This window comes from Trematomus bernacchii, unplaced genomic scaffold (assembly GCF_902827165.1).
Source record: "Trematomus bernacchii unplaced genomic scaffold, fTreBer1.1, whole genome shotgun sequence".
NCBI lineage: Eukaryota > Metazoa > Chordata > Actinopteri > Perciformes > Nototheniidae > Trematomus > Trematomus bernacchii.
The window spans coordinates 111,814-135,895 of NW_022987646.1; the positions used below are offsets into that span (position 1 = coordinate 111,814).

The following is a 24,082-nucleotide window of genomic DNA, read 5'->3' on the forward strand; positions in this document are numbered from 1 at the left end:
CTTCATGTTAAGGCTAATACAAATGACAAGGCTGTAATGCTAACTAACGTGCTAGCTACTAGCTAGCTTGATCCACACACTCCTCTTTCATCAGACGGGAAGCGAAAGAACGAGCAAGACCCATTGCTGGTATAATAACAACCTGGTACTAAGCACACAGGCATCTTGTGAAAGTTCTTATCTTAGCCATCGTATCGTGTATATATACTGTATTATACGTATCGTATATATACTGTATTATACGTATATCGTAGTGTCTCAATTGTGACATCACTTACGCGACTCTGGGATTTGTAGTCTTTCAAGTTGCGTATTTTTCATAGTCTTATATTTCAACAGTTTTACGACAAACTGTGACTTTTTTGACATGGAAATGATTTTTTAAGATTGACAAACATCATATGTGTAATTCATGGCACAATTCAAACGGGATCGAAAGATAAGTTTTCTCTCCCCATTGACTTCAATGCATAATTTTTCCGAAATAAGGTCCCATTACCCGGAAGTAAGTGGGCGTGACTTCGCCACTCTATTGTTTTTACATTAGCGGGGAAAGCTGTATATACAAAATAACACGGTTTCGTGAAAGAACTACACCTCCCAGAGTGCCTTGCAGCGGTAAACGGAACCACTTCCTGAGATCAGAGTTCATCTTTTTTCCATGCGTGTTTTAGTGGAGTAGCGGTGGCAGTGGATTGTGGGGCAAATGTTAATATGAGAATACGTTACCCTAATTCTCTTGCGTGTTTATTTTTCGTCGTGTGTCGAACATGTCTAAGGTGGAAGCAGCGAGGCGCGAGCTTACCCTGCTGATCTACCGCCACCTGAAGGAGCATGGTTTCCACTCTGCTGCAGAGGAGCTACAGAAATACAGCCCACAGGTCAACACACACACTACACGCACACAAACAAACACGCGCGCACGAACACACACACTGCATTGTAATGTAACTGCTGGAGGACTGTTTAAATGCATGTACACACACACACACACACACACACACACACACACACACACACACACACAGTGCATTGTACATTTAAATCATAGATTTAAATGCATGTTAAATGGCCAGCATTCGGCGCCACTCGATGACGTGGTATACTTGAAATAGTGGCTCTGCAGCAGGTATACTCGACATTGAGAAACGGCCACGGTTTCAGGTTTGAAAACCCAGTGGTCAATAACCTGTCTTCCTATAGGAGTAACCTAGCTGACGTAACGGGTGACTACACTCGACACACATAGTTGCTGGCGGGCAAAACACAGGCAGTGCCACTGTGCCAAAGACAATACTGTTAAATATATATAGATGGTAGACGTGACGTGTAGACTACTATAGTTTCACAGATGTATTCATAACATCACAGAATCCCTGTCTTAAGCGTTAAAACTGTTTTTGAATCTGATCCATTTGAAAAAAGGATCTTGTGCAAAGCTATATAGAATATTTCATCAACGATATGTATGGTTGTAAGTATGATGTTCTTTTTTGCAGGGAGAGACACAAGTAACTGAGTCATTATTGGACATCTACAGATTGTGGTTAAGGTGAGTTTGATTTCTCAATTCTTTGCTGGAATCAAACACCTTATTTTGACTTGATGGTAGTTATGATGTGTGTGCTAAATATTGTTTCTATTCCCATCAGTGACAAGCAGCAGGACTCAGCCAAGCTCTCCAAACGAGAAAGGAATAAGGGTATGAGTGCTTCTTTCTCAAAACTTAAAGGGGACCTATCATGCAAAATGCACTTTTGTACGTCTTTTATACATGAATATGTGTCCCCGGTGTGTCGGGGAACCCACCAAGTGTCAGAAAACACAACCCTCTCTCTTTTCCTCCATACCCAAATCTCTAAAAACGGGGCTGCAATGGATCTGATACAGACTGATGCAGATTTGAAAATTCTCTGACGTCAGGAACGAGGAGCTCCGCCTATATGGCCAACTCTCCACCTATCAGGGGAATGAGAGGTTGGGCCACGGCCGGCCATTGCCTCTCGGAAGCGCTGGAGACGCTGTAGTACATATGCCAGGCCTGTAAGTGGCGCTGTAGTCTGCCACAAAAGCAGCGAAGAAGACTTCCCGCGCATGGTGACAAACACCCACCTCTCCGCCTCTTCCAAGGAACGAGGGGACCGTGCAGCAGAGTTTCAGTTAGATTTTTTTTCGCCGGTCAACATGTCCGTTAAAGTTTAAATCTTCCGGACAAAATTAGATGGTGCCGGTCAAAGGTCTTCTTTATTATTTATTGAGCTTTAAAACAAATGAATAATGACTCCATATAAGAATAAAACACGGAGGACGGAGATCTCTTTTTCTCCCCCTCTTCTGACAGCCCAGCAGCTGATCAGAGCGCGCTCCCCTCTCCTGCAGGGGGGCGTGGTCAGCTTCAGCTCACAGAATCAGCCCCCTGCAAAAACACGGCTGGAAAGAGCAAATAGAGCAAAATGAGGCATGGCTAAAATGCAGGATCTGTTTAGTTTTTTTTTCAAAATACCAAACAGACATGTTTTATATAGGTATGGCCCTACAATACATTGTTCAAATATAGCATGATAGGTCCACTTTAAATATGATTATTCTGATGAAGGCCTCAGGCTGAAACGCATTGGCTTTAAATGTGTTATTCCTCATACCACTAGTGATGCTAGAGTCTTACCTCTTTTTGCTTACTCCACTTACCTTGAAAGTAAGCGCAGTTGTGCCTTACTTTGAAAACGTAAAGTAAACCGCATGGAAAGTGTCAAACTCCGTTAACATAGCGTGATAATTGCGTTTTACATTTTTGAAGGGGTTTGAAGGTAGGCTAACTCGATGCAGTTTCCAAACCAGTTCTGTGACAAGTTTCATTCTTACCTTGCCTCCCACTTGTTTATGGAGGACTTGTGTTTTCCTTCCATCAAAAAACGTTCTGAAATGTTTGATATTTAATGCTCCTTTGGTCTAGTAAAGTTTGGCATATGTGAGGTTAAATTATTCTGTGAAACAAAGGAGGAAATACTGTAGCCCCTCTGAGCAGGGGGCTCAAGATGCTGCATCAACAACACTTGCATCATCCTGTTAGTACACTTGACAGAGTTCTTCCACAGTCACAGAAGAAGTGATTGATAGTCTGATAGTGTGCTTGAGTACATTTTGTACTTATTCTACACACTTTATTTCCAGCTGCAACAAAGAAAAAGGACAAACTTGCAATCAAAAAAGAGATGGAAGAAAAGAAGGTAATTAGTTACATTTTTTTATGAGACATTAAAGCCACTGGTTTAGTAACTTGTTCAACGCATGTTTGTTCAACTTTACTTATTAGGCTGTTATTTATTATGTTTTTCTTCTAGACTGTGCCGGCAAAAAGAAAAAGAAGTGAAAGTAAATCTGGAGAAAAAGTAATCAAGACAAAAAATTCAAAGACCCAAACTAAAGCCCAGGCTGTGGCTGGAGACGATTCTGACTCTGACGACAGTCTGGATGTAGATAAATGGAAGAAACTCCTCCAGCAGATGACAGGTAGGTGAGGGCGTGGGTCTGAAAAAGGGCATTTGTGTGTAAAGGGTGAGGATGAATCGAAAGTTTCCAATCATAATTTCCTGGCACTTTCAAATGAAGCTAATGGTAATATTTCCGAAGACACTAAAATAATTAAGATTAAGTCACATACTCCTGAGATAAGAAGAAAAATGTATTTTTTACATTGAGAAACAGATAGAATTTCTGTTTTAAGGAATGAGCTGCCAACAAAATAAATGAAACCCTACTGAGAGCTGTGATTTAGGCTGTTGTGTTTCTTAAAGCATTTTCAAGTATCAAGAATATCTTACCTATATTTGATTGATTTTGCTAACTTATAACTAAACTTATGTGGCAATATACCAGCCCTTCGTATATTTTTCTGTATGTGGCCCTCGTGAAAAAAGTTTGGACACCCCTGGTTTAGAGGGTTGGAAAATGCTGGACATGTTGGAAGATGGAAAACCATTTAGGGCCGAGTCCTCTCAATTAAAGAGAGAAAGACAACCAAGAGGTAGGACCACAACTCCAATGAATAACGTCACCATGGGAAACGGTGATTTCATACAAACAGAGCTGTGTACAGAAGCTGTGTGGATACTGTTTTCTTTTAAGCATTTGTGCCACCTAGTTGTGTTAGTTTAATGTATTCGTCATGTTTACTCAACAGATTCAGACATGGCCAAGATGGACACCATCAATGCGCTGGACTCGGCTGTATCACCACCCGTAAAAAAGAGAGTGAGGAAATCCCGGGCAAAGCCTCCCGCAAAAACAATTACTCCCAATGAACAGAACACAGTTGGAGAGAATAAGACAATGGAGGAGAAAGCCATTACAGAAACACCAACAAAGAAGAGTAAACCCAAGAAGAGTACGTCCAAAAAGAAGGCGCCTGTGATCTCCTCTGCCGCTCCGAGCCAAGAGGAAAACATCAACGCTGTAGAAGACAGAGCAGCGACGCCCACTCTTACCTCGTCAAAACAGGATGAAATAAAAGATGTGACCATGATTGAAGAAAAAACTGATGAGACACCGTCTGAGCCCAAGAAAAAGAAGAAGAAAAAGGAAATGAGTGAAGATAATGTGAAGGAGAATACAAATGACACTGGTGTCGAAGGAAAAGATGGCAAGAAGAAAAAGAAGAGTGGAGTCACTAGAGGGACACAGGGAGATAGCATAGAAGAAGAAATCATAGCGAGTGTTGATAATGTGGACACTTTAGAACCAAGAAAAAAAAACAAGAAGAAGAAAAAAGCTGAAAAGGTACAAGAAAATACAGAGCTGATAGTTGAGGAACCAAAAGAGACGGCTGAAAGTGAAGAAATATTAGAACAAAAAGTAGAAGAAAACGGGAATAATTCAGAAGAGATACCTGAAGAAAAGAAGCAAAAGAAGAAGAGGAAGGAGATTGCTAAAAATGAGGAAAATTCAGAGCAGATCGTTGCAGAAAAGAAAGCAAAGAAGAGGAAGGAGAAACCTGATGAAGACAATTCAGAGCAGATAGTTACAGAAAAGAAAGCAAAGAAGAAGAAAAAGGAGAAACCTGATGAAGACAATTCAGAGCAGATAGTTAAAGAAGCGGATGATAGCGAGGAGATGACGGAGCAGGTATCTGAAGAAAATACAACAATGACAAAGATATCAGAGAGCGGTGACGGAGAGGAACAGCCAGAGCAGAGCACTGAGGTGAAGAAGAAAAAGAAAAAGCTCTTATCATTGGAATATAATGACACAGAGCCACTGCTTCCACTCAACCTAGACACGCCAAGTCCTCCGACAGAGAAGAAGAAAAGTGAGTCCCCGTAATCATGACAACATTCTATTTGGGGTTTTGTCTTTTGCAAGTTTGTATTCACTCTTTCATTTTTTCCTTCTGTCAGAGAAAATCAAGTTAAAATCAGCTGATGTCCCAGAAACCCCTGCACGTTCTGTCCCAGACAGCGAACCTACAGAAACCATCCAGACACCCTCAGGGGACTCAAGCCACAAAAAGGTATGACACGTTCTACTTCTCACCTCTTCTCCGACTCTGGTCAAAGCATAATAACATTTTATTAGTTTCAGTGGAAAGATAACTCATACTTACTTTTCTGTTATTCTTCACAGAAAAAGAAATCCAAGAGTCATGAAGATGTCTGATTCTGCATCCCTGGAAACGCATCCTGTCCATCTTAGTACTAGTTATTTTTTAATTGTCCTAAAGATAGCTGTAAAAAACAACTAGTTTTCTATTTGGAACATTTCTTATCTTTTTCTTTTGTTTTATGTTCACCAACACAGTGTGGCCTACTTTCTGTATATTTTTATTTTTGATCCCTCCTATGATATTTTTCTATTTCAATTATAATAATTCTGATATTGATTGAAAAGAAAAATGTCTTGTAAGCACATTCTCTTTCACTCAGGTTTTCTTATGAAAATCACACATTCATTTGTATGCCTACAAACTACAACGGTTTTATATTTATGTAAAAATACATTAGAAACTGTTTAACAGCCTATTTTGGTATAAAGTTGAATACATAAGCCTGTTTTTTAAGCAACATTTTATATATTTTATAAAGCTTTTACATGTGTACAAACATTATGTCTTCAAATACAAATTAAAACTCAAGGGTTTCTTTTCAAGTCCTGTGCCTCTGACCTATATTGTGTCAACTGTAGACTGAGGTGGGTGGATTTGGGGGGTTTTGAATGTTGTCAGTGGAAGAAGTAGTAGTGCTTCACTTTCTCCTTTAAGAAAAACTGTGACTTAAATAATATACCTATGTAAATAATCTTGATGTCTTTTCAAGATGGAGCTTTCAGTTCTGATATAATGCCGGATAGTTCAATGAATAATAGTTCTAATGCATGATATTGTTATTTTTATATTTTGTGAGTAAAATCTGAATCTGCAACAATACTACCATCATGTAAACATATTACTACAATGTTTACCCTGATGTAGAACTACACAGTAAGTTTAGCAGTTGAAATGCATACTTTGAAGTGCTTAATGGGCTTTTTGTCATGGTTATAAGTTATTTTGGGGTACAATAAGTCAACTTTTTCAGTTGATTTCTCCATTTGTGTTATACAGTCAGGGGATTTAAATGTTGTATTCACCATCCCAGAAAATATATACATTATGTATACAAACCTATACATATACACACATTAAGAGGTAGAAATAAAAAATAGACAGTAAATGTTCAAAAAGAGTGTAGTCTAATGGGCTAGTCTGCTAAACGGATGAATTGAAAAATATTTTAAAATATTTCAACATTACAAATACAGTAGTGCAAAACTGTCTATAGCAGCGTAGGAGAAAAACTGCCTGGAGCTGTGTGTACATAATTTAATAGAAAATCATATTTTAACATATTAAACTTAAAGCATTTTAAAGCCCTTATATTCAGGCCAAGATGCCCCCTTGGCAGTGAAGATAAATGCAGTGTTCACTTGCGGGTGCAGTACCTCGCTGCCAGCTGGGCCCGCTAGATGTCGCTGCAGCATCTGAAGGTCTGTAAAAAAGACAGCGAAGAAGAGCATCAAAAAACATCTTCCAACATGAGAGAAGAAGAGGCCAACCTAACCGGCGTTTAACTGTTCTACCTGCAAGCTGTTGACCTGGAAATAAATACAATGTGGAGATTAAACAAAGTCCGCCACAAAGCTGGTCGACCAGGAGACAGCGTGGAGGAGCTGAAGTTAAAGAGGCGAGAACACGAGAAAGGTGAGAGTGCTAATGACAAGAAGTGTGATGTGTTTTACTTTAGTCTCATTAACCAGCCAACGTAACACGCTTAATAACTTTCCAATAGGCTGGTTATGAAACAACAATAACATTGACCAATCAAGACATCAAGTATAAAAGAGGCAGTTTATAAGAAAAAAAAATAGCAATATGGAAAAATGTATGTTCTTTTTAATCTAAACTAACTTTATTTAACAGTATAAACGTCTAATTATTAATGATGTAACTAAGATACCTAAAATCTGATTGGGGAGAAGTACTCAGATCTTGTACTTCAGTAAAAGTATAAGTACCAGAGTGTAGTAATACTATGTTACAAGTAAAAGTCCTGCAATCAAAATGTTACTAAAGTAAAAGTAGAAATATACTAGCACCAAAATATACTTAAAGTGTTTTTATTCCAATTACTGATGCATTAATGTTTTTATCATACTGGTCAAGGTGCAGCTGGTTTTAATTACTTTGTATGCTGCAGGGTAGTAGGCTACATGTTTTTAAGGGTACTTTATGTTTCACATTATTTATCCAAATCTGCAAAGTAACTAAAGGTGTTAAATAAAGTGGAGTAAAAGTACAATATTTACCTCTGAATTGTAGTGAGGCAGAAGTACAAAGTAGCATAACATTTAAATACTCAAGTAAAGTACAAGTCCCTCAAAATTGTACTGAAGTACAGTACTTGAGTAACTGTACTTAGTAACTTTACATCACTGCCTAAAATGCTCTTGTTTTTGAAAGCCCTACCAGCATACAGTCCTCTGTCTCATTGCCCATGACAACCAGCTGCAGTGGAAAGTCATTTACATTCAATCACAAAATTACATTTTGACATTTGCTTTACTTGAGTATCTACGTTCTCTGCTACTGTATACTTCTACTGTACTACATCTCAAAGGCAGATCATATTTTCTTTACTCCTCTACATTCATTTGATCATGTATATGATATATATATATATATATGTATATTTTTAGGCCAATACTTTTGTACCTTTACTTTATTACAATATCAAAGTATTTCTTCCACCTCTGCATCTAGCTATCTTAGCTGAATGTTTACCTTTCAAGTTTTTAACGTAATAAACAGAAGGCATTTTTCCAAGTTCCTGTAGAGTTGGTCGGATATAATGATATCAATCAACAGACATCAACTCAGTGCCTACTCTATTCAGTGCAGAGATATAGTCCATGTTCAATGTAATCATAGCTTTTTGGTATCACATTGGTAACTTCATCATTATTAACTGGTGGCCAACTAGCTTGGGGCAATTGATTATGTTTTTATTTGATAGCCTTCCAGACAAAAATACAACATTATTTTTATATAGTAATAAATAGGGAACAATAATCCAAGTCGATTTTTAGTAATTCCTTCAGCAATTGTGACCGTCTTATAGTCAATCTAACTCTTCATCACAGAGCAGTCTCTGAATTTGACAGTTGTATGGCTTCAAGGGCATCTTTATGTTAAAACGCTTAAATATGATTGGCTTCTCTCAGCTGAAGCAGGCAGATGGTGATTATATTTGTCTATGTTGAATGCTGCAGCGCTGAGACAAGCCCGCAGAGACAGACAGCTTGTGAGTAAGAGACTCCTCCTGAATGACGATGAGGACCAGTCAGAGGTCACCATGGACACCAACTCAGGAGAACAGGTGAGAACGACAATGTGATCGATAATGCTCTGGTAAATCAAGTAAAACTCCCCATCTCACCATGCTCCTCTTTTCCCTCAGGATGTGGTCGCTGTTCTTCAGAAACTTCACCACAGCGGGCCGGAGAGGGACACCCACCTGAAAGCTTTGAGTAAAGCTCTGCGGGACCCGTCAGCACAGCTCACCTTCATCAAGTACAGCTTTAACTGTTATCGTCACATCCATGGTGGATTATGAGATATGAGCCCCTTGTCACAGCCATTTTCTGTGTCCTCCCTGCAGGCAGGAGAATAGTATGCATCTTCTGGTTGGTCTCCTCACCGGCTCTGATGCTACGTGCCGTCTGCAGGCGGTTCGATGCCTGCATGAGCTGTCTCACTCCCCCCACACCAGTGTGGCTTCAGCCTGTCTACCTGCCTCCCCCTACCTACTCACCTACCTCTCCGGACAGAGCACCAAGTTCACTGTGAGTACTCCTTCATACCGGGTAGTGTGTAATTTATCCAACTTGTTATATGTGACATTTTTGAATTTCCATGTGTGTGTTCATGCAGGAACTCTGTCTCTACACGCTTGGTAATTTATGCCCGGATAGTGTTGTGAAAGAGAAGCTCCTGGCACAGGGGATCGTGCCAGCCCTGGCTAGCTGTTTAGAGGTAAACGTATTACTTCAACACAACGTTAACGTATTAGTAAATCTTTGTGAACAAAATGTATAAAATGTTTGCAAAGAAACTAAATCCAATTCTTATCTCTCATAGCTCTGAACATGTGTCACACAGGGTTTAATGTGGTAACGTTCACCTGTCTATCTTGATGTTTCTATGTGTCCAGAACCAAAGACATAACCTGGCGGTAGTGGAAGCTGTTGGATTCACCCTTTCTCAGCTTCTCCAAGCCAACGATGCAGCAGAGAAAATAATCCCGTAATGACACCAGTTCACCTCTCCTCTCCTCTTCATTGCTGTTTCTTCAGATCAGGTCACTTTTAAGAGATTGCTCACATTTACTCCTGTTGTCTGATGTATTCCTGTTGTCCTCTGTGTCTGCAGGATGGTCCTTACCTCCAGCTTACCTTCACACTTGTTATCAGTCCTGACTCCTGACCCGAAGTTTGGCCTGGGTCCTGCCATTGAGTGTGCTTGGTGCATACACTACCTAACATGCAGGTGAGAGAGAATTGTCAACAGTCTGTTACATTAACTAAGTTGTTATTATATCTAATTTATCATCATAACACTCAGGGCCGGCCCTGACCAATTTGCTGCCCTAGGCAAGATTTTATGACTCGCGCATGCATGCATGTGCACGGTTGTGGCATGACCACCAAAACAGAAAGATATGGACACAAGATGTGTGCAAATGTATTTAGTATCCTATCCATTTGAACATGATTTAAGTGGGGGGTGGACCTAACCTCCTCTAGGGGGGTCCGGGGGCATGCTCCCCCGGGAAGATTATTATTTTTTTAATATTGAAGTTAAAAGCATCAATCTGGTGCACTTTGAGAGCAAAATTAAGAGATCTATGGATACATCTCTCAACACCCATATGAAACAGAACTGGAAGCAGATTTTCTTTTTCTTTATGATATTTTACAAATCACTCCCCTTTTAAACTGTATTCTTGTTTATTAATAACAATTTTGTTTTACTGTCATATAGTATTTTATACCTGTTTTTCATTTATTCTCTTATTTTTTTATAACCATAATGATCATATAAAGGTGTGCCTTTACCTCACTGAGCTGAGGTTATCAGAGCCGCTCAGTCTTTCAGGAGAGAGCTCTCGCGGCCGCTTACACAGTAAATTCCAATGTTAATAAAAGCACACGGAAGCTGTATACGTTTTTTGGGAGTTTGATTTATTTTAAATGAACACAAATACAAAATTAAAACCTATAATTGCACACTAAAACCATTATTTCAAAAAAAGAACTATTTCACATAAACCTCTGGTTTTTACTGGGGCTGGGGCAGTTCAACTTGATTTTGGGGGGGGGTGCGCCATAGTTTATTGGCGCTGTACGCAATATAGGCGTAGTTCTGTTAGTATAAGATAATAAGATGTACTTTGTTGATCCAAAATCGGGAAATTGTGTTGTTATGAAATAAATAAAAATAAACCTTTTTATTTATTTATTTTTTTTCCCAATTTTCGGCCCCCCTGATGGGTTGATGCACCCTTAGCATTCGCCTATACTGCCTATGCCAAGGGCCGGCTCTGATTACACTAATAATCTGTGTCTCTTCTGCCTTCATTTCACTCCAAAAGTATGAAGGACCACAGAGTGCTGCTGGCTCAGGGTGCCCTGTTGCAGTGCAGTTCCCTGTTAGTGTCACTAGGTGGTGCTGTGGCTGAAGGAAACAAAGAAGAAGGAATGGAGCTGGTAAGGAAATGAATTAATTGAATAAATATATAATTGTATTTGTTGCTTTTAAAGATTCTTGTTTGATTTTGTTCTGGTCAGATTTGATCTCTTAAAGAAAATTTGCCACAATAAAAAGTATACGCAATTTGTAATCTCAAAGATGAAGTATGCAACTGAAATGGAGATTCTCAATGTGTTCCTCCTCTGTAGTTAATCTGTCCTCTGCTGAGGTGCGTGGGGAACCTGCTCTCCTCCTGTCCACTGACGGACCTCAGTGCTCAAATGGGCGACATTCGTATCGTGGTGGCTCTGTGTGCTCTGCTGCAGGCCTTCCTGCACACCCAGCCAGCGCTGGCTAGAGAGAGTGCCTGGGTCCTCAACAACTTCACCGGTACGAACAGTCTTAGGCACACCTGATCTCTGATGAATCTCAAACACATACTTCTGCAATAATGATGCTGAATATGGCTTTTAAATTGGGATTTGTCTTTTATGTACTCTGTCTATTTGGCTCAGGGACAGCTAACGCTAGCAGACATGTTTCAGTCTGTAAGCACACAAAATAAATATTTCACACTTTATCATTGTTTTTGTGTCACCTAAATAGTTGTGATGGATAAATAGTTTGTTCCCATGCCTTTTCCTTCTTTCTGCTACAGCTCACTCCAGAGCTCGCTGCTCCGCCCTGCTGACTCTCAACTTGGTCCCTGGGCTGATCCAGCTGCTCCCATTCTCTCAGGGCATCAACACCATGGTTAAGGCAACTTTTATTTTCCTTGCTTCATAGAAAATGTCACTGTCATTGTAGCACTCGAAGATGAACGATGTGTTTTTATCTGTGACGTTTTTTGTTCTTTGAGTTTTTTATGTCACACTCTCACTGGTCTGTGCTTTCTTGTTGTTTTCTTGTTAGATCCTGAGGGTTCTAGCAAATATTGCCCACAGCAAAAAGGATTTCTGTGTCCAGCTGGCCCATCGTGGATTGCTGTCTGCACTCTGTGCCACACTTAAAATGGCCGACCAAGAGATGGTGACCCTGAGTATGGATGTCCTTTTCATGCTGGTAGTTAGCAGTCCACAGGTAAGTGAGTGCCTTTGAAACAATGATCCTGCTCATTGGGAATAACTGATGACACGCTTTTAACAAGATACTTAAGGTCAAACAGCTTTTACCCAAAGTATTCCCTTCTTTTAGGTGGCAGAGGAGTTTGTGAAGCAAGGCGGGCTCTTACTGTTAGAAGCCATCCAGTACAACAGTGAAGGAGAGATCAGACAGAGAGCGACACATCTACTGGAGCACCACCTGCTGTCATAATCATCCTATTGCTCGGTAAAGACTGTAACATTTGTACTCAGTTCTTTTTTTAACTGACTGACATCATCTCTCGATCTGCAGGGAGACAACATCACATGTTCACAATGTTTTATATTTGTCATTTTAATAAAATTTGATCATGATATATTGGTATTTCAATATTTACTGTCGTGTTGTTATCAATGCAACTGTAGTGTATGTATATGAAATATACCCTAAACTTTGTACCTCTAGTCTTTTTCTCTGTTTATTGTGCAACCATCTCTTGAGAGGCTGAAGATGACTGATGTACTTTTGCTCTTCACAGTATCTGATCAGAAATGTGAACACTTACTGTCTGCACACATGGCTTTATTTGGTTGACTGTAAATATTGAGACCAAGGGTGATGCAAAAGCACAATTTGTATTGGTTTTGTGACATAATGGATGTTATAAGTATCATGTATTTTTGAGCTAATGATGCATTCTCATTACAATGCATGGCCATGAAATAAATAAAAAATATCAACTTTACTACCATTTTAAGTTATTTAAGGGTAAGATATTCTTTAGATAGTTTGTTTTCTTTTCTTTACAAGGATATTGGGATGAATGAAAGAGCTGCAATTATTTGTACCTTTTTCATACAAAACATGTTTTACATTTTAAACGGTCTCAGTGGGATCATGTCAATGCGGGGCTAACGGGCTATAGTCACACATCTGGGTAGCCCCGGTCAGCCCCGGCAGGTGTCATTTCATTTGGAATATATGAACAAATTAAATTTAAAAAAAAAGGAAAAAAACATTTCCTAAGTACCTCTGTTGTTTCCAGTGGCGTTTTCTCCCGGAGGCCAGGGAAAGCCAGGCTCCCCCAGTTTTTCAGACCGTCGTCTGTGCTGCCATCTCTCCCTTATTTTCATAGTATTTTACAAAGAGTAAAACCTCTAAATGTTACAGTCTATTTGGTGGATGTGTGGTGAAACACGGTATTGCACTCACTGGTGCCCTAATAATGCATGGATGTATAATGCCAGTATGCCACGGTCCAGAGGAGGCTGGTGGTGGGAAATTATACGACATGATTATTGACCACAGGCCTTCCTCTACTAATAGGGTGAGTGAAGTACACACACACTTCTCTCTCTGACGCTACTGTTTACTGAGCTGCCCTTTAGCTGTGTGTAGTTTCTGATGTGCTTACTTACTGTGTGCTGCTGGCCTGGAATGACCTTCATCATGTGTTACTTTCTCGAGTACTTGTTTTATTAGAGTTGTTTACTCACAGAAAAAGTGGGGCCAGGTTAGCTGAATGATCAGTTTGAGAGCTAATAACAGATAGGAGGACTCGCTGGGCCGTTCTCATTTCATCAAATTCCCCTCCTCGACTCCCCTCCTCGACTCCTATCCTCGAGACTTAGTCCCGCCCACGGGAGATGCGAGCGGAGGAGCCGAGGAGGGGAACCGAGGAAAGAGGAGTGGAAGCAGCAGGCGGTTAGAGAAATGAGAACTCCTCTCCTCTGAGCGGTCATTGGCGTAGGCTCCACGAGGACGAAAACGGGTTGAATCCGCATATTTCTCATGCGTATAGCCCTTTAAGCTTGACGACGCCGTAAGGGAAACGTAGAAACATACCCCGCAAACGACAACGGGTCCAAAGGTGGATAGATCTGGGAACGGAGCGCTCTGGGGGGTCCAACGGGGCCGTGGGGTCGCCTATACGGTCATGCGTTTCATAGCCCCGCCTCTCCCCGCCTCTCCCCACCTCTGCTGCTCACCTCCGCAAAAGTACACTGCACACTGAATTCAGATTATTTATCTTTATCTCGATATGAACATAAACGCGAGTGAAGTCTAATCTGACAGGACGGAGACACGCAGCTCCTCCGGCTGTGAAGCAGCGAGAGCAAAACACACACTTCAAGTCAGATCACCACCCTTAGCTATTTTAATTACCTCTCAAACTACCTAAACTAGTTATAAATATGTTTATTTTTACTGTCGGGTTTACTTACTGGATCAGCTGCTGCATGAGGAAGCATGAAGATTTAAACTTTAACACACATTGACCGGCGAAAAACTCTGCGCGGTTCCCTCGGCCCTCACCCATGGATGTGCCCCCACCGCGGAGAATAAACAGAAGTGCAGCCATGACAACCATTCTTCTTCGCTGCTTTTGTGGAGGAAGTTGCTGCTTTTGTGGAGGAAGTTACAGCGCCACGTACAGGTTCGGCATATGTACTGCAGCTTTTCCAGCGGTTGGATGTAAACGGCAGTGGCGACTGGTCATTAGGGGCAGGTGGGGCACAGCCCCACCTAGTGTCAGCAGAAAGTATTACAAATAATGATTACAAAAATGCAAAAAAATGAATAAAAAAATATATAAAATATATTTTAAGATCATGTTTAATCATCTGATTCGTCTGTACATTGCTGTTTTAGTCTGTGTTCTTCTAATTAGTGTGTCTACAGTCACAGTGTGTGCCTATTGAGCTGTTTAGAGCCATGTGGGACAAAACCTGATTATGCCCCTTCCTCTCGCTGTGAAGTGAACGGTGACTGTAAAAACTACACTGCGCATGCTCAGAGTATTTTGTAATGTAATGTGTGTGGCAAAAAAATAATGACCAGAGGGGCACGGAGCTACCATCCCCACCATACGTCATCTCAAATCATTCAGAGCTGATTGGCTGTAAGTACGTGTGCCGCGAAAAGTGTGGTGCTTGAAGAGGAGGAGAGAGCTGCAGTGGCACGTCCTAAAACCAGGAAGTAAGCACAAAAAAGCAATGAGATTTCTCCAGAGGATTTTAGAAAATAGCTCGAAATAAGATCTGTGGGAAACGTACCTGTTAGATAAATGCACGTTTTGATTAGCCAGATAACATCCACATGTCTACCCTACTTTTATAATTGTTTTATCATAAATCTATGGATTATATTTATGATAGACTTTTGAAACTACAAGAAGATAAGGAGGACTTTTACAAAAAAGTAATAGAAATGTTTGTCCAGAAGGATAGGCAAATGGACTTCATCTTCAAGTCAAGGTAAGACCGCCATTTTATTGAAAATGGGATCTTACTAAGAGAGAACAATTCAATATTTAAATGATAAAATTACATTTTTTGGGTATCCTTTTGTTGAACTGTCTGTTTAAAATTAATCGAAGCATCAGACAAAAAAAGCTTTTGAAAATAATATTATATTTTGGTTTAGGTCAAAATATAATATTTGTAAACCTGAAGAGTCAGTGCCAGTGCCTCAGCAGCCATGAACCTCACTGCACGTCACTGCAGAAGCTTATATACAGACATCTAAGTTTTTTGTGCCCCACCACTTTTGTACATATAAAAACGCCACTGGTAAACGGAGCCGTCTCGTGGAGCTTGACACAATCCGGTGTATATTGCGTGTGGTCGGAAGGTTTTTTGCGGTTGCGTTTGCGTTACTCCGATGCGTTTTGCCGTATTTGTTCTCGTGGAGACGTCCATTAATGATGACAGGAGGCACAGCAGCCCTCTGTCTGATGGACAGATGTGTTCATGATGACTTATTTACTTTTAATTCATTGACAGTGCGGTATAATGAGACAATAACAGGCTACAGATGCGGACACACACACACACATATATATATATATATATTTATATAAATATATACAATTTCAGAATCAAACAGAGCACTCTCATAATAACGTAACACTATCAGAGACTGGATATATCCCCCCGTACAGCCGTTGTGTATTTTATTATGTGAAGCTCTAAATGGTTTTAGAAAAATATCGACTCTTTGTTTGTAGATATCTACTAAACTAAAGCAAATAAAGAGAGTAATGTAGGCCTGTTATACTGAGTGATATATATTATACACACTGCTCTGCTTTCTGCACGGACCTCACAGCTGTTCTCACTGTAAACATCGCGTCGCGATGAAAGCAGTTAATAAAATAATATCCAGGGGATGCATGCAGAGCTGTCATTGGCTGAGATAAATCCGGCCGTGCGTCACGACTCTTTGAAACATGTTCTGCTCATAACGGGTTTTAAAATGCATTAATTAAAAAGACGTCAATGGAAGTAGTGTGCGTGGGTGTGTGAGAGAGAGACCGAGGCAGAGAGAGAGAGAGAGAGAGAGAGAGAGAGAGAGAGAGAGAGAGAGCACATGAGTGTTGATCAATAAAGTGTCAGCTGTACTGTAGGCCTATGCCGCGAGTGCATGGCAGCTTCTTACGTTACATTACAGTAAATGATACCCCCCTGCCTGGATGACTGATAGGAGCCTGTACATTGCAAATAAAGTTTGCAGCGCCTCCCCTTAATAAAAAAAAAAGGAAAAGGTCTCACATTTCCCCATTTCCTCTTTCCACCCACAACATTCTCTTCCCGTTATCACGCACACTGCTTCTCTGCAAGAACAGCTAAAACAAGGTGGGTCCCTTCATGTTTTTGTAAATATCCCTGCTTCTAGCATGTTGCATGCAGCTGAACTAATTCTGCCTCTTTAAATCTGCTTAGCTGTGGAGAATAAATCTGTTTTGATTCTTTCTCTCCTCCCACAACCTAAAACAGTGTTGCAATGGAGGGAACTGAGTCAACAGCAAGAGAGAGATCAACAGCAAAGGATGGGAACAAGGCAGCAGACGCAGACCAAGAGGTGCTGATGTCCAGCAAACCGCTGCATCGCTTCGTCCAAAGAGAGCCCAGAAATGTTGGGGTAACAAATCACACAATCCAGAGCCACAGAAACTAATGTTACACGTTTACACAATGAGCAGCTGCAAACTCTTACTCTACTGTAGGCACTTGAATCCATCCTTCTCCTCCTCCTCAGATTGCCATTCTGATCTTTGGCTGTGCCGAGGTCATGATGGGGTTTACGCTGTCCGGGGAGAGGGATGTGTTAACTTCTTTTGGAATCTTCATATCCTTCTGGCAGGGAACTCTGGTACATGACATGTGGCACACACATGCATTGTCTTCACAATTACCATGTACATTTTTACAAATGTCTCCTTGGTTTCTAAAGTTAAAAGTTCACCATTTTTGGAAATATACTTAGATATATCCTGCTTCTCATCCAACTCACGACAAAATAAGGAACAAGATCAAATACGCCTATTTCCCAGTTTTACTCAAGTTAAACCGTTATTAGCACTTGTGCCATATTGAAAATCATTTTTTTATAGATGTTAAAGGGGACAGGCAAATTGGTAGACAGAGGATGTTATTGTTTTCTCCACTTAAGTCTTTATTACATTTCTGAATGAAATTAAAAAAGACATCCAAAATTTCACTCCAGTTCAGGAAAGCTTTCTACAGCTACAATGGTGATAAACATGACATATAAACAAAGGTCATACAGTCATCTAAATGTTTCTTGGGGTGAATGTCAAAGTAAGAATTATTATTTGATTTGATTGTTCTCAGTTTCTTGTCTGTGGAAGCCTGTCTATCTACACTGAGTTACGTCCATCCAAGAAGATGGTAGGTATATTGTGATTTTATGATCTATAGTGGTTATAACTTTATTTTGTCACTGTCAGTCTCTCCCTTTCTTTACTCAATAACTCATCCCATGTTGTTGAACCTCTCTCTTCCAGGTGACTGTGTGTTTGTCTATGTATGTGGTTTCCCTTCTTGGAATCATTGTCTCTTTTGGCTACAGGATACACATTCTCTCCTATTTAACGTACCTTAACTTTGTGCGCTATTGGAGGGAGTCTTTAAGCCTGCAGAGAATAGTGAGTTACAGACATGTGATCTACACTACATGGACACATATCCACATTGTATGAATAACTTCCTCTTTCTTGTGCTTCAGCACCAGATTTGTGCTATTGAAGCCCTTTTGTTCACTTGCTCTCTGTTTGTGGCGGGTCTTCTCATCTTCTTGTGTGTCATCACACGTTTGGCTCTCAAATCCACACGCACTCAGGTAAAGCATTTTTCATCGTTTCTCCATCTGAAACATTCCTTTACCACTGAGTGTGTCGGGGTTCACAAAACAAACTTTTGAACAGCATTACATTTGCACATGAAAATGTTAGTGAAAACTTCAAATAAAACATGAAAGGTAAAAAAGAATGAGAGAACTGGAGAAATATATTCTGGACGATCTCTTTGGCAACAAAGCAATGTCTGTTTGTTTCCCCTTTATTCCTGTTGGCAATGACCCGCCCTCTTGTGTTGTAATCTTAATAATAATAATAATATATTTATTTTGTAAGCGCTTTTACAGGTGCTCAAAGTCGCTTTTCAGAGATAGTGAAAAGAAAAGAACAACAAATAAATGTAACATGTAATGTAATAAATATAGTTAAAGTCAAATTCAAATCAAGCAATACAACAACAATCACACATTAAAAGAAAGCCAGATTGAAGAGGTGAGTTTTTGTACGTTTTTTGAAGGTGGTGAGGTCAGTGCAGTCTCTGATGGGTTGTGGGAGTGAGTTCCAGATAGTAATCCCTCCCAAATTCATTCATATAACGTTAATGTCACTCAAAGAGTTGCTGACTGAATAAAAGTCCACAATGTAATGTCTTTCTATTCAACCAGAAAAGCCTAATTGAAATGATGCAGCATTAACAAAGAGTAAAACGACACCATGAGACAGATATCACTTCAGTATTAAACAATTAAACAGACATGCAATAAAATAATAGAATCATGATTGATATGATGTCCAGTACAAAAATAAATGAGTCCTAAAGACCATCTAAATGGGACCTCAAATACAAACAATACATCTGATCAGTTATATTCACTGTTACTGCCTCCTTCCCTAACACATGCCCTCCGTATCTTCAACAGATTATTGTCCGGCACATCTCGGCTCCACCGACCGACACGACTGCAACTTAATCTCATCCTTGTGAAGTATTATCCTACGATAACTAACACTGGTTTTCCTGCAGCACACTAACTCCTGTACAGTATATCACATGTGAATGTTACACCCACTAGAGGCTCATCTTTAAGCCCCAGCTTCTTCTCTTAGCACAGCACATGTTACTGCAGTAGGAAATGCATTATAACCACATTTATTTGCTTTTGTTAAAGCTTGTTTTGGAATCTAAAAGATTCCTGTCTTCTCATGTGAGAAAAATATTTGACATGCACTTATTAAGGGATTAAAGTAACCACTATTATCTGAAGGAAAGCCTATATGTATTTACTGTACGGGTCATACAGTAGTAAACTAAAGCTAAGGTACATTACTTTGAATTAAAGCCTTGAGGCAAACAGGGCTGATACTGATCACTGATACATACACCAATATGTAAAGTATTGTAACAGTACTGTTATTGTAATTTATATAAATATAAAGAATGATATCAAAATACATCAACATATGTGATTATTATCTACATTACCTGAATTATTTGTAATGTGCAGAAAATGAGCATCGTTATGAACTGCAGCTTTTGATAATCATTGTGAACCTCTTTATATATTTGATATACTGAGCTGCAAATATTTCTGCTTTGTGATTTAGTTACAGCACAGCAGATCCACCTGGGATTGCCACTTTAGAGGAATTACAGTATGTTTGAATACATTTGGCTTTTTATATCCTCGGACACAAACATCCAGCATTATTTTTTTAAGCTTATGACTTAAATATTGTTCACCATTTTCATCTATACGACTTTGAAACCTGTTGCCACTTTGGGCCTTTGAATGTGTGAAAAACAAATATTTTTGATTTAGTTTTAGCTTATATGTGTTGCACTAAATGTAATGTATATTGTCTTTGCTAAATAAACAATACAATGAAATGATTCTCAGGTCGCTGATTATATTACACACATTTGTATCTATACTGTACACTAACAGTGACCACTCCACACAGACATAGTGCACTATTGATTCATCATCATTGTTTATCATATAAAGATAACAGTCTGTACCACTTTGAACACATTGTTAGATGGCAAGCAAATAATTAACCGGGGTCTTTGTTTTAGTAGGCTACAAGTTAAAAGCCCAGCATTGAATTCTGATGTACACATACATTTAAGATAAGTTAGAATTTACAACATATTGAATACAAATAAACTATAATGTGATCCTTTCACCATTGCCTAAAAGATTAACAGTTTAGGTACAAAAGATGATCAAATAAGTAATATTAATCATTGTGTTCCTATATTAGAAAATGTACAATTGAATACTTTTACTTACAGTTTAACATTTATATTTGTGTAATCAAACTGATCAGCATCAGCACATTTCAGTGTGCTTATTAGCTTCTGATCCTGTGTTGATTTTGAGGTGGAGCAACACATTTAGATTAGATTATTTTAAAATGCTATCAGTATATCCCCATGAATGTTGTGTTTGCACATTGTGGCTCCCTCATTTAGTTTTTTCATAGACATCCTCTTTAATTGTCATTAAGTTAACGAACACAATGCTTTTTGTCCCTTTTTAATGTGGAGTTGTTTTGCCCATGTTTTTAGTTATGTCTCCCTGAAGGTGCTTTTCATCTCTTTTGTAGTCGTTTTATGTTATGTTGTGGTCATTATGCATCTCTCTCTGGTTGGTAATGTCTGTTTGGGTGTAATTTAATTTATCCAACTTGTTATACGTGACATTTTTAAAAATGTTATGTGTGTGTTCATGCAGGAACTCTGTCTCTACACGCTTGGTAATTTATGCCCGGATAGTGTTGTGAAAGAGAAGCTCCTGGCACAGGGGATCGTGCCAGCCCTGGCTAGCTGTTTAGAGGTAAACTTATTACTTATTAACAAAATGTATAAAATGTTTGCAAAGAAACTAAATCCAATTCTTATCTCTCATAGCTCTGAACATGTGTCACACAGGGTTTAATGTGGTAACGTTCACCTGTCTATCTTGATGTTTCTATGTGTCCAGAACCAAAGACATAACCTGGCGGTAGTGGAAGCTGTTGGATTCACCCTTTCTCAGCTTCTCCAAGCCAACGATGCAGCAGAGAAAATAATCCCGTAATGACACCAGTTCACCTCTCCTCTCCTCTTCATTGCTGTTTCTTCAGATCAGGTCACTTTTAAGAGATTGCTCACATTTACTCCTGTTGTCTGATGTATTCCTGTTGTCCTCTGTGTCTGCAGGATGGTCCTGGCCTCCAGCTTACCTTCACACTTGTTATCAGTCCTGACTCCTGACCCGAAGTTTGGCCTGGGTCCTGCCATTGAGTGTGCTTGGTGCATACACTACCTAACATGCAGGTGAGAGAGAATTGTCAACAGTCAGTTACATTAACTCAGTTGTTATTATATCTAATTTATCATCATTACACTAATGATCTGTGTCTCTTCTGCCTTCATTTCACTCCAAAAGTATGAAGGACCACAGAGTGCTGCTGGCTCAGGGTGCCCTGTTGCAGTGCAGTTCCCTGTTAGTGTCACTAGGTGGTGCTGTTGCTGAAGGAAACAAAGAAGAAGGAATGGAGCTGGTAAGGAAATGAATGAATTGAATAAATATATAATTGTATGTGTTGCTTTTATAGATTCTTGTTAGGGCCTGAGCACGAAGTGCAAAGACCTATTGTTTTCCATGTTATTATTATTCTTATTTTACCGTGTCTGCACTTTCGACCTGTTTTTGAGGGGGTTACGACCCTATTCATGTCGCGACATTTGGCAACGCCGGCAGGACGGGTGAAAATGTTAACATTCTGGATTCGATGGGTGCAACATGTACATAGTCGCAGCGTAAGTCGGATGGACCTGAAATGTTGCACACTTATCCGGGTGGAGCAGCCCTACATATTATCCTCTCATATCCCTAAGCTCCGCCTACTTAAACATTTTTTAAAGGGGACCTATCATGCAAAATGCACTTTTGTACGTCTTTTATACATGAATATGTGTCCCCGGTGTTCCAGGGAACTCACCAAGTGTCAGAAAACACAACCCTCTCTATTTTCCTCCATACCCAAATCTCTAAAAAAGGGGCTGCAACGGATCTGATAAAAACTGATCCAGATTTGAACACTGTCCTGACGTCAGGACAGTGGCGCTACGGCTATTGGGCCAACTCCACCAATCAGGAGGAGACAGCCACGGCCATTGCCGTTAGAAAGCGCTGGAGACGCTGTAGTACATATGCCAGGCCTGTAGATGGTGCTGTTCTCACTGAAGCTGCCCAGAGCTAAAAAAATGTCAAATTGAGCAAAATGAGGCATTGCTAAAATGCATGATCTGTTTGGTATTTTGAAAAAAAGAAAGTATAAATATGCCTTATATAGGTATGGTCCTACACTATATTATTCAAATATAGCATGATAGGTCCACTTTAAATTAGCATAATGTCAAAAACAGTGAAATATTAACTACAATTTCAATTGTCAGACACACTACCGTAGAAAATGAGCACCACGTGTGGAAAAATGTGGCCGACATCAGTGGCAACGTATTACCAAAAAGGTGTGGCTTACACATAAATGCTACTAATTCATCCGCAATGTATCCAAATATCACAGATTTCGGTGGATAGGTTCAGTCTGTCTTGGGGAATAGGCACAAAAAAGCATGTTCATTTTGGACAATAGGGGGCGCCAAAAACACAACAAATTCATACCTCAAGAACCGATGGACGAAATACATATATTTTGTCATAGACATACTGGCAGGATTAGTATAAACTGAGATTTAAAGGGTCGCAACCAATGACGAAGGTGGGCGTGTCCTATTCAGTTTTTTCTCCAAATCGAAGGGTTAAAAAACGTACCGAGCCATAAGTAGGGGACAAAATGAGTTACGGCCTTAAAACTTGGAACGCATGTCACAGCCCACGACCTTCTCCAGACTGTCAAAACAAATTGTACGTTTTTGCAAATACGGCTCAATAGCGTCCCCTATTGTGCGGTACTCACATATAGTGTCTCCCAGCGACCCGAGTCTTGGCACAGACATGCCTCATGGAATTGCGGACATATTTCAAAATGGCTTCCATTAGCCCCTCCCCCTATAAAGTCGGCCATTTTGAAAAATGTGCTTTTTAAGCGCGTTTTTGCGAACTCCTCCTAGGGAAATGATCGGAGAAATTCCAATCCAGCACCAGTTCAGGCCATATCCAATGTGATGCTAAATTGCGAATGAATAGTCGACCGCTCAAACGGGGTGCTCGTAAGCTCACGGAGAATGTGCCATGTTCGACCATTTAAGCCCCGAGCCTGTTTTTCAGGTTTCAAGCTCGAAAATGACATGCCCAAAACAAATGACTACAACTTCACTTTTAAAAGGGTTATATGAATAATTTCTTTTATCAAAGCAAGGTTACATATGTGAGTTGGATGTAGAAGTGTCAGAATCAATATAGATTTTTCTCAGTCAGAGTAAATTCAGATGGAACATAGCAAAAAAAGGTAAATTCTTACCTCCGCCTAAAGAAAAAACATTACTTATAGTGAAAACCACCCTTGAATGATGGGATGGTAGACTAAAGGCTTTAGGAATCCAAACTATAACATATAATAAGTACCCTGTATCAAGATTGAGGCAAAACAAGTTAAATTTGACCTTT

The 24,082-nt window shown here is 39.8% G+C and overlaps 4 protein-coding genes across 4 annotated transcripts; all 4 read left to right on the top strand.

Moving 5' to 3' along the window:
- The first annotated feature begins 642 nt into the window (after positions 1-642).
- tcof1 (treacle ribosome biogenesis factor 1) lies at positions 643-5,754 on the top strand. Its single transcript, XM_034134098.1, has 8 exons — positions 643-881; positions 1,500-1,552; positions 1,653-1,702; positions 3,172-3,227; positions 3,342-3,510; positions 4,181-5,305; positions 5,394-5,506; positions 5,620-5,754. Exons 1-8 carry the CDS (start codon positions 771-773, stop codon positions 5,650-5,652), a joined length of 1,710 nt encoding a protein of 569 aa, XP_033989989.1. The 5' UTR covers positions 643-770; the 3' UTR covers positions 5,653-5,754.
- A 1,238-nt stretch (positions 5,755-6,992) lies between these two features.
- tmco6 (transmembrane and coiled-coil domains 6) lies at positions 6,993-13,106 on the top strand. The gene is made up of 12 exons (XM_034133909.1): positions 6,993-7,231; positions 8,800-8,906; positions 8,988-9,100; positions 9,189-9,372; positions 9,461-9,562; positions 9,741-9,832; positions 9,959-10,075; positions 11,181-11,295; positions 11,488-11,668; positions 11,937-12,031; positions 12,191-12,358; positions 12,473-13,106. Exons 1-12 carry the CDS (start codon positions 7,141-7,143, stop codon positions 12,590-12,592), a joined length of 1,485 nt encoding a protein of 494 aa, XP_033989800.1. The 5' UTR covers positions 6,993-7,140; the 3' UTR covers positions 12,593-13,106.
- Positions 13,107-16,921: 3,815 nt separating this feature from the next.
- Positions 16,922-20,353, top strand: LOC117485508. The gene is made up of 7 exons (XM_034134072.1): positions 16,922-16,998; positions 17,140-17,284; positions 17,402-17,515; positions 17,998-18,054; positions 18,171-18,311; positions 18,392-18,505; positions 19,382-20,353. Exons 2-7 carry the CDS (start codon positions 17,147-17,149, stop codon positions 19,430-19,432), a joined length of 615 nt encoding a protein of 204 aa, XP_033989963.1. The 5' UTR covers positions 16,922-16,998; positions 17,140-17,146; the 3' UTR covers positions 19,433-20,353.
- An 813-nt stretch (positions 20,354-21,166) lies between these two features.
- On the top strand, positions 21,167-22,022 carry LOC117485455 (transmembrane and coiled-coil domain-containing protein 6-like). Its single transcript, XM_034134009.1, has 4 exons — positions 21,167-21,301; positions 21,449-21,540; positions 21,667-21,783; positions 21,896-22,022. Exons 1-4 carry the CDS (start codon positions 21,182-21,184, stop codon positions 22,020-22,022), a joined length of 456 nt encoding a protein of 151 aa, XP_033989900.1. The 5' UTR covers positions 21,167-21,181.
- Positions 22,023-24,082: the final 2,060 nt, after the last annotated feature.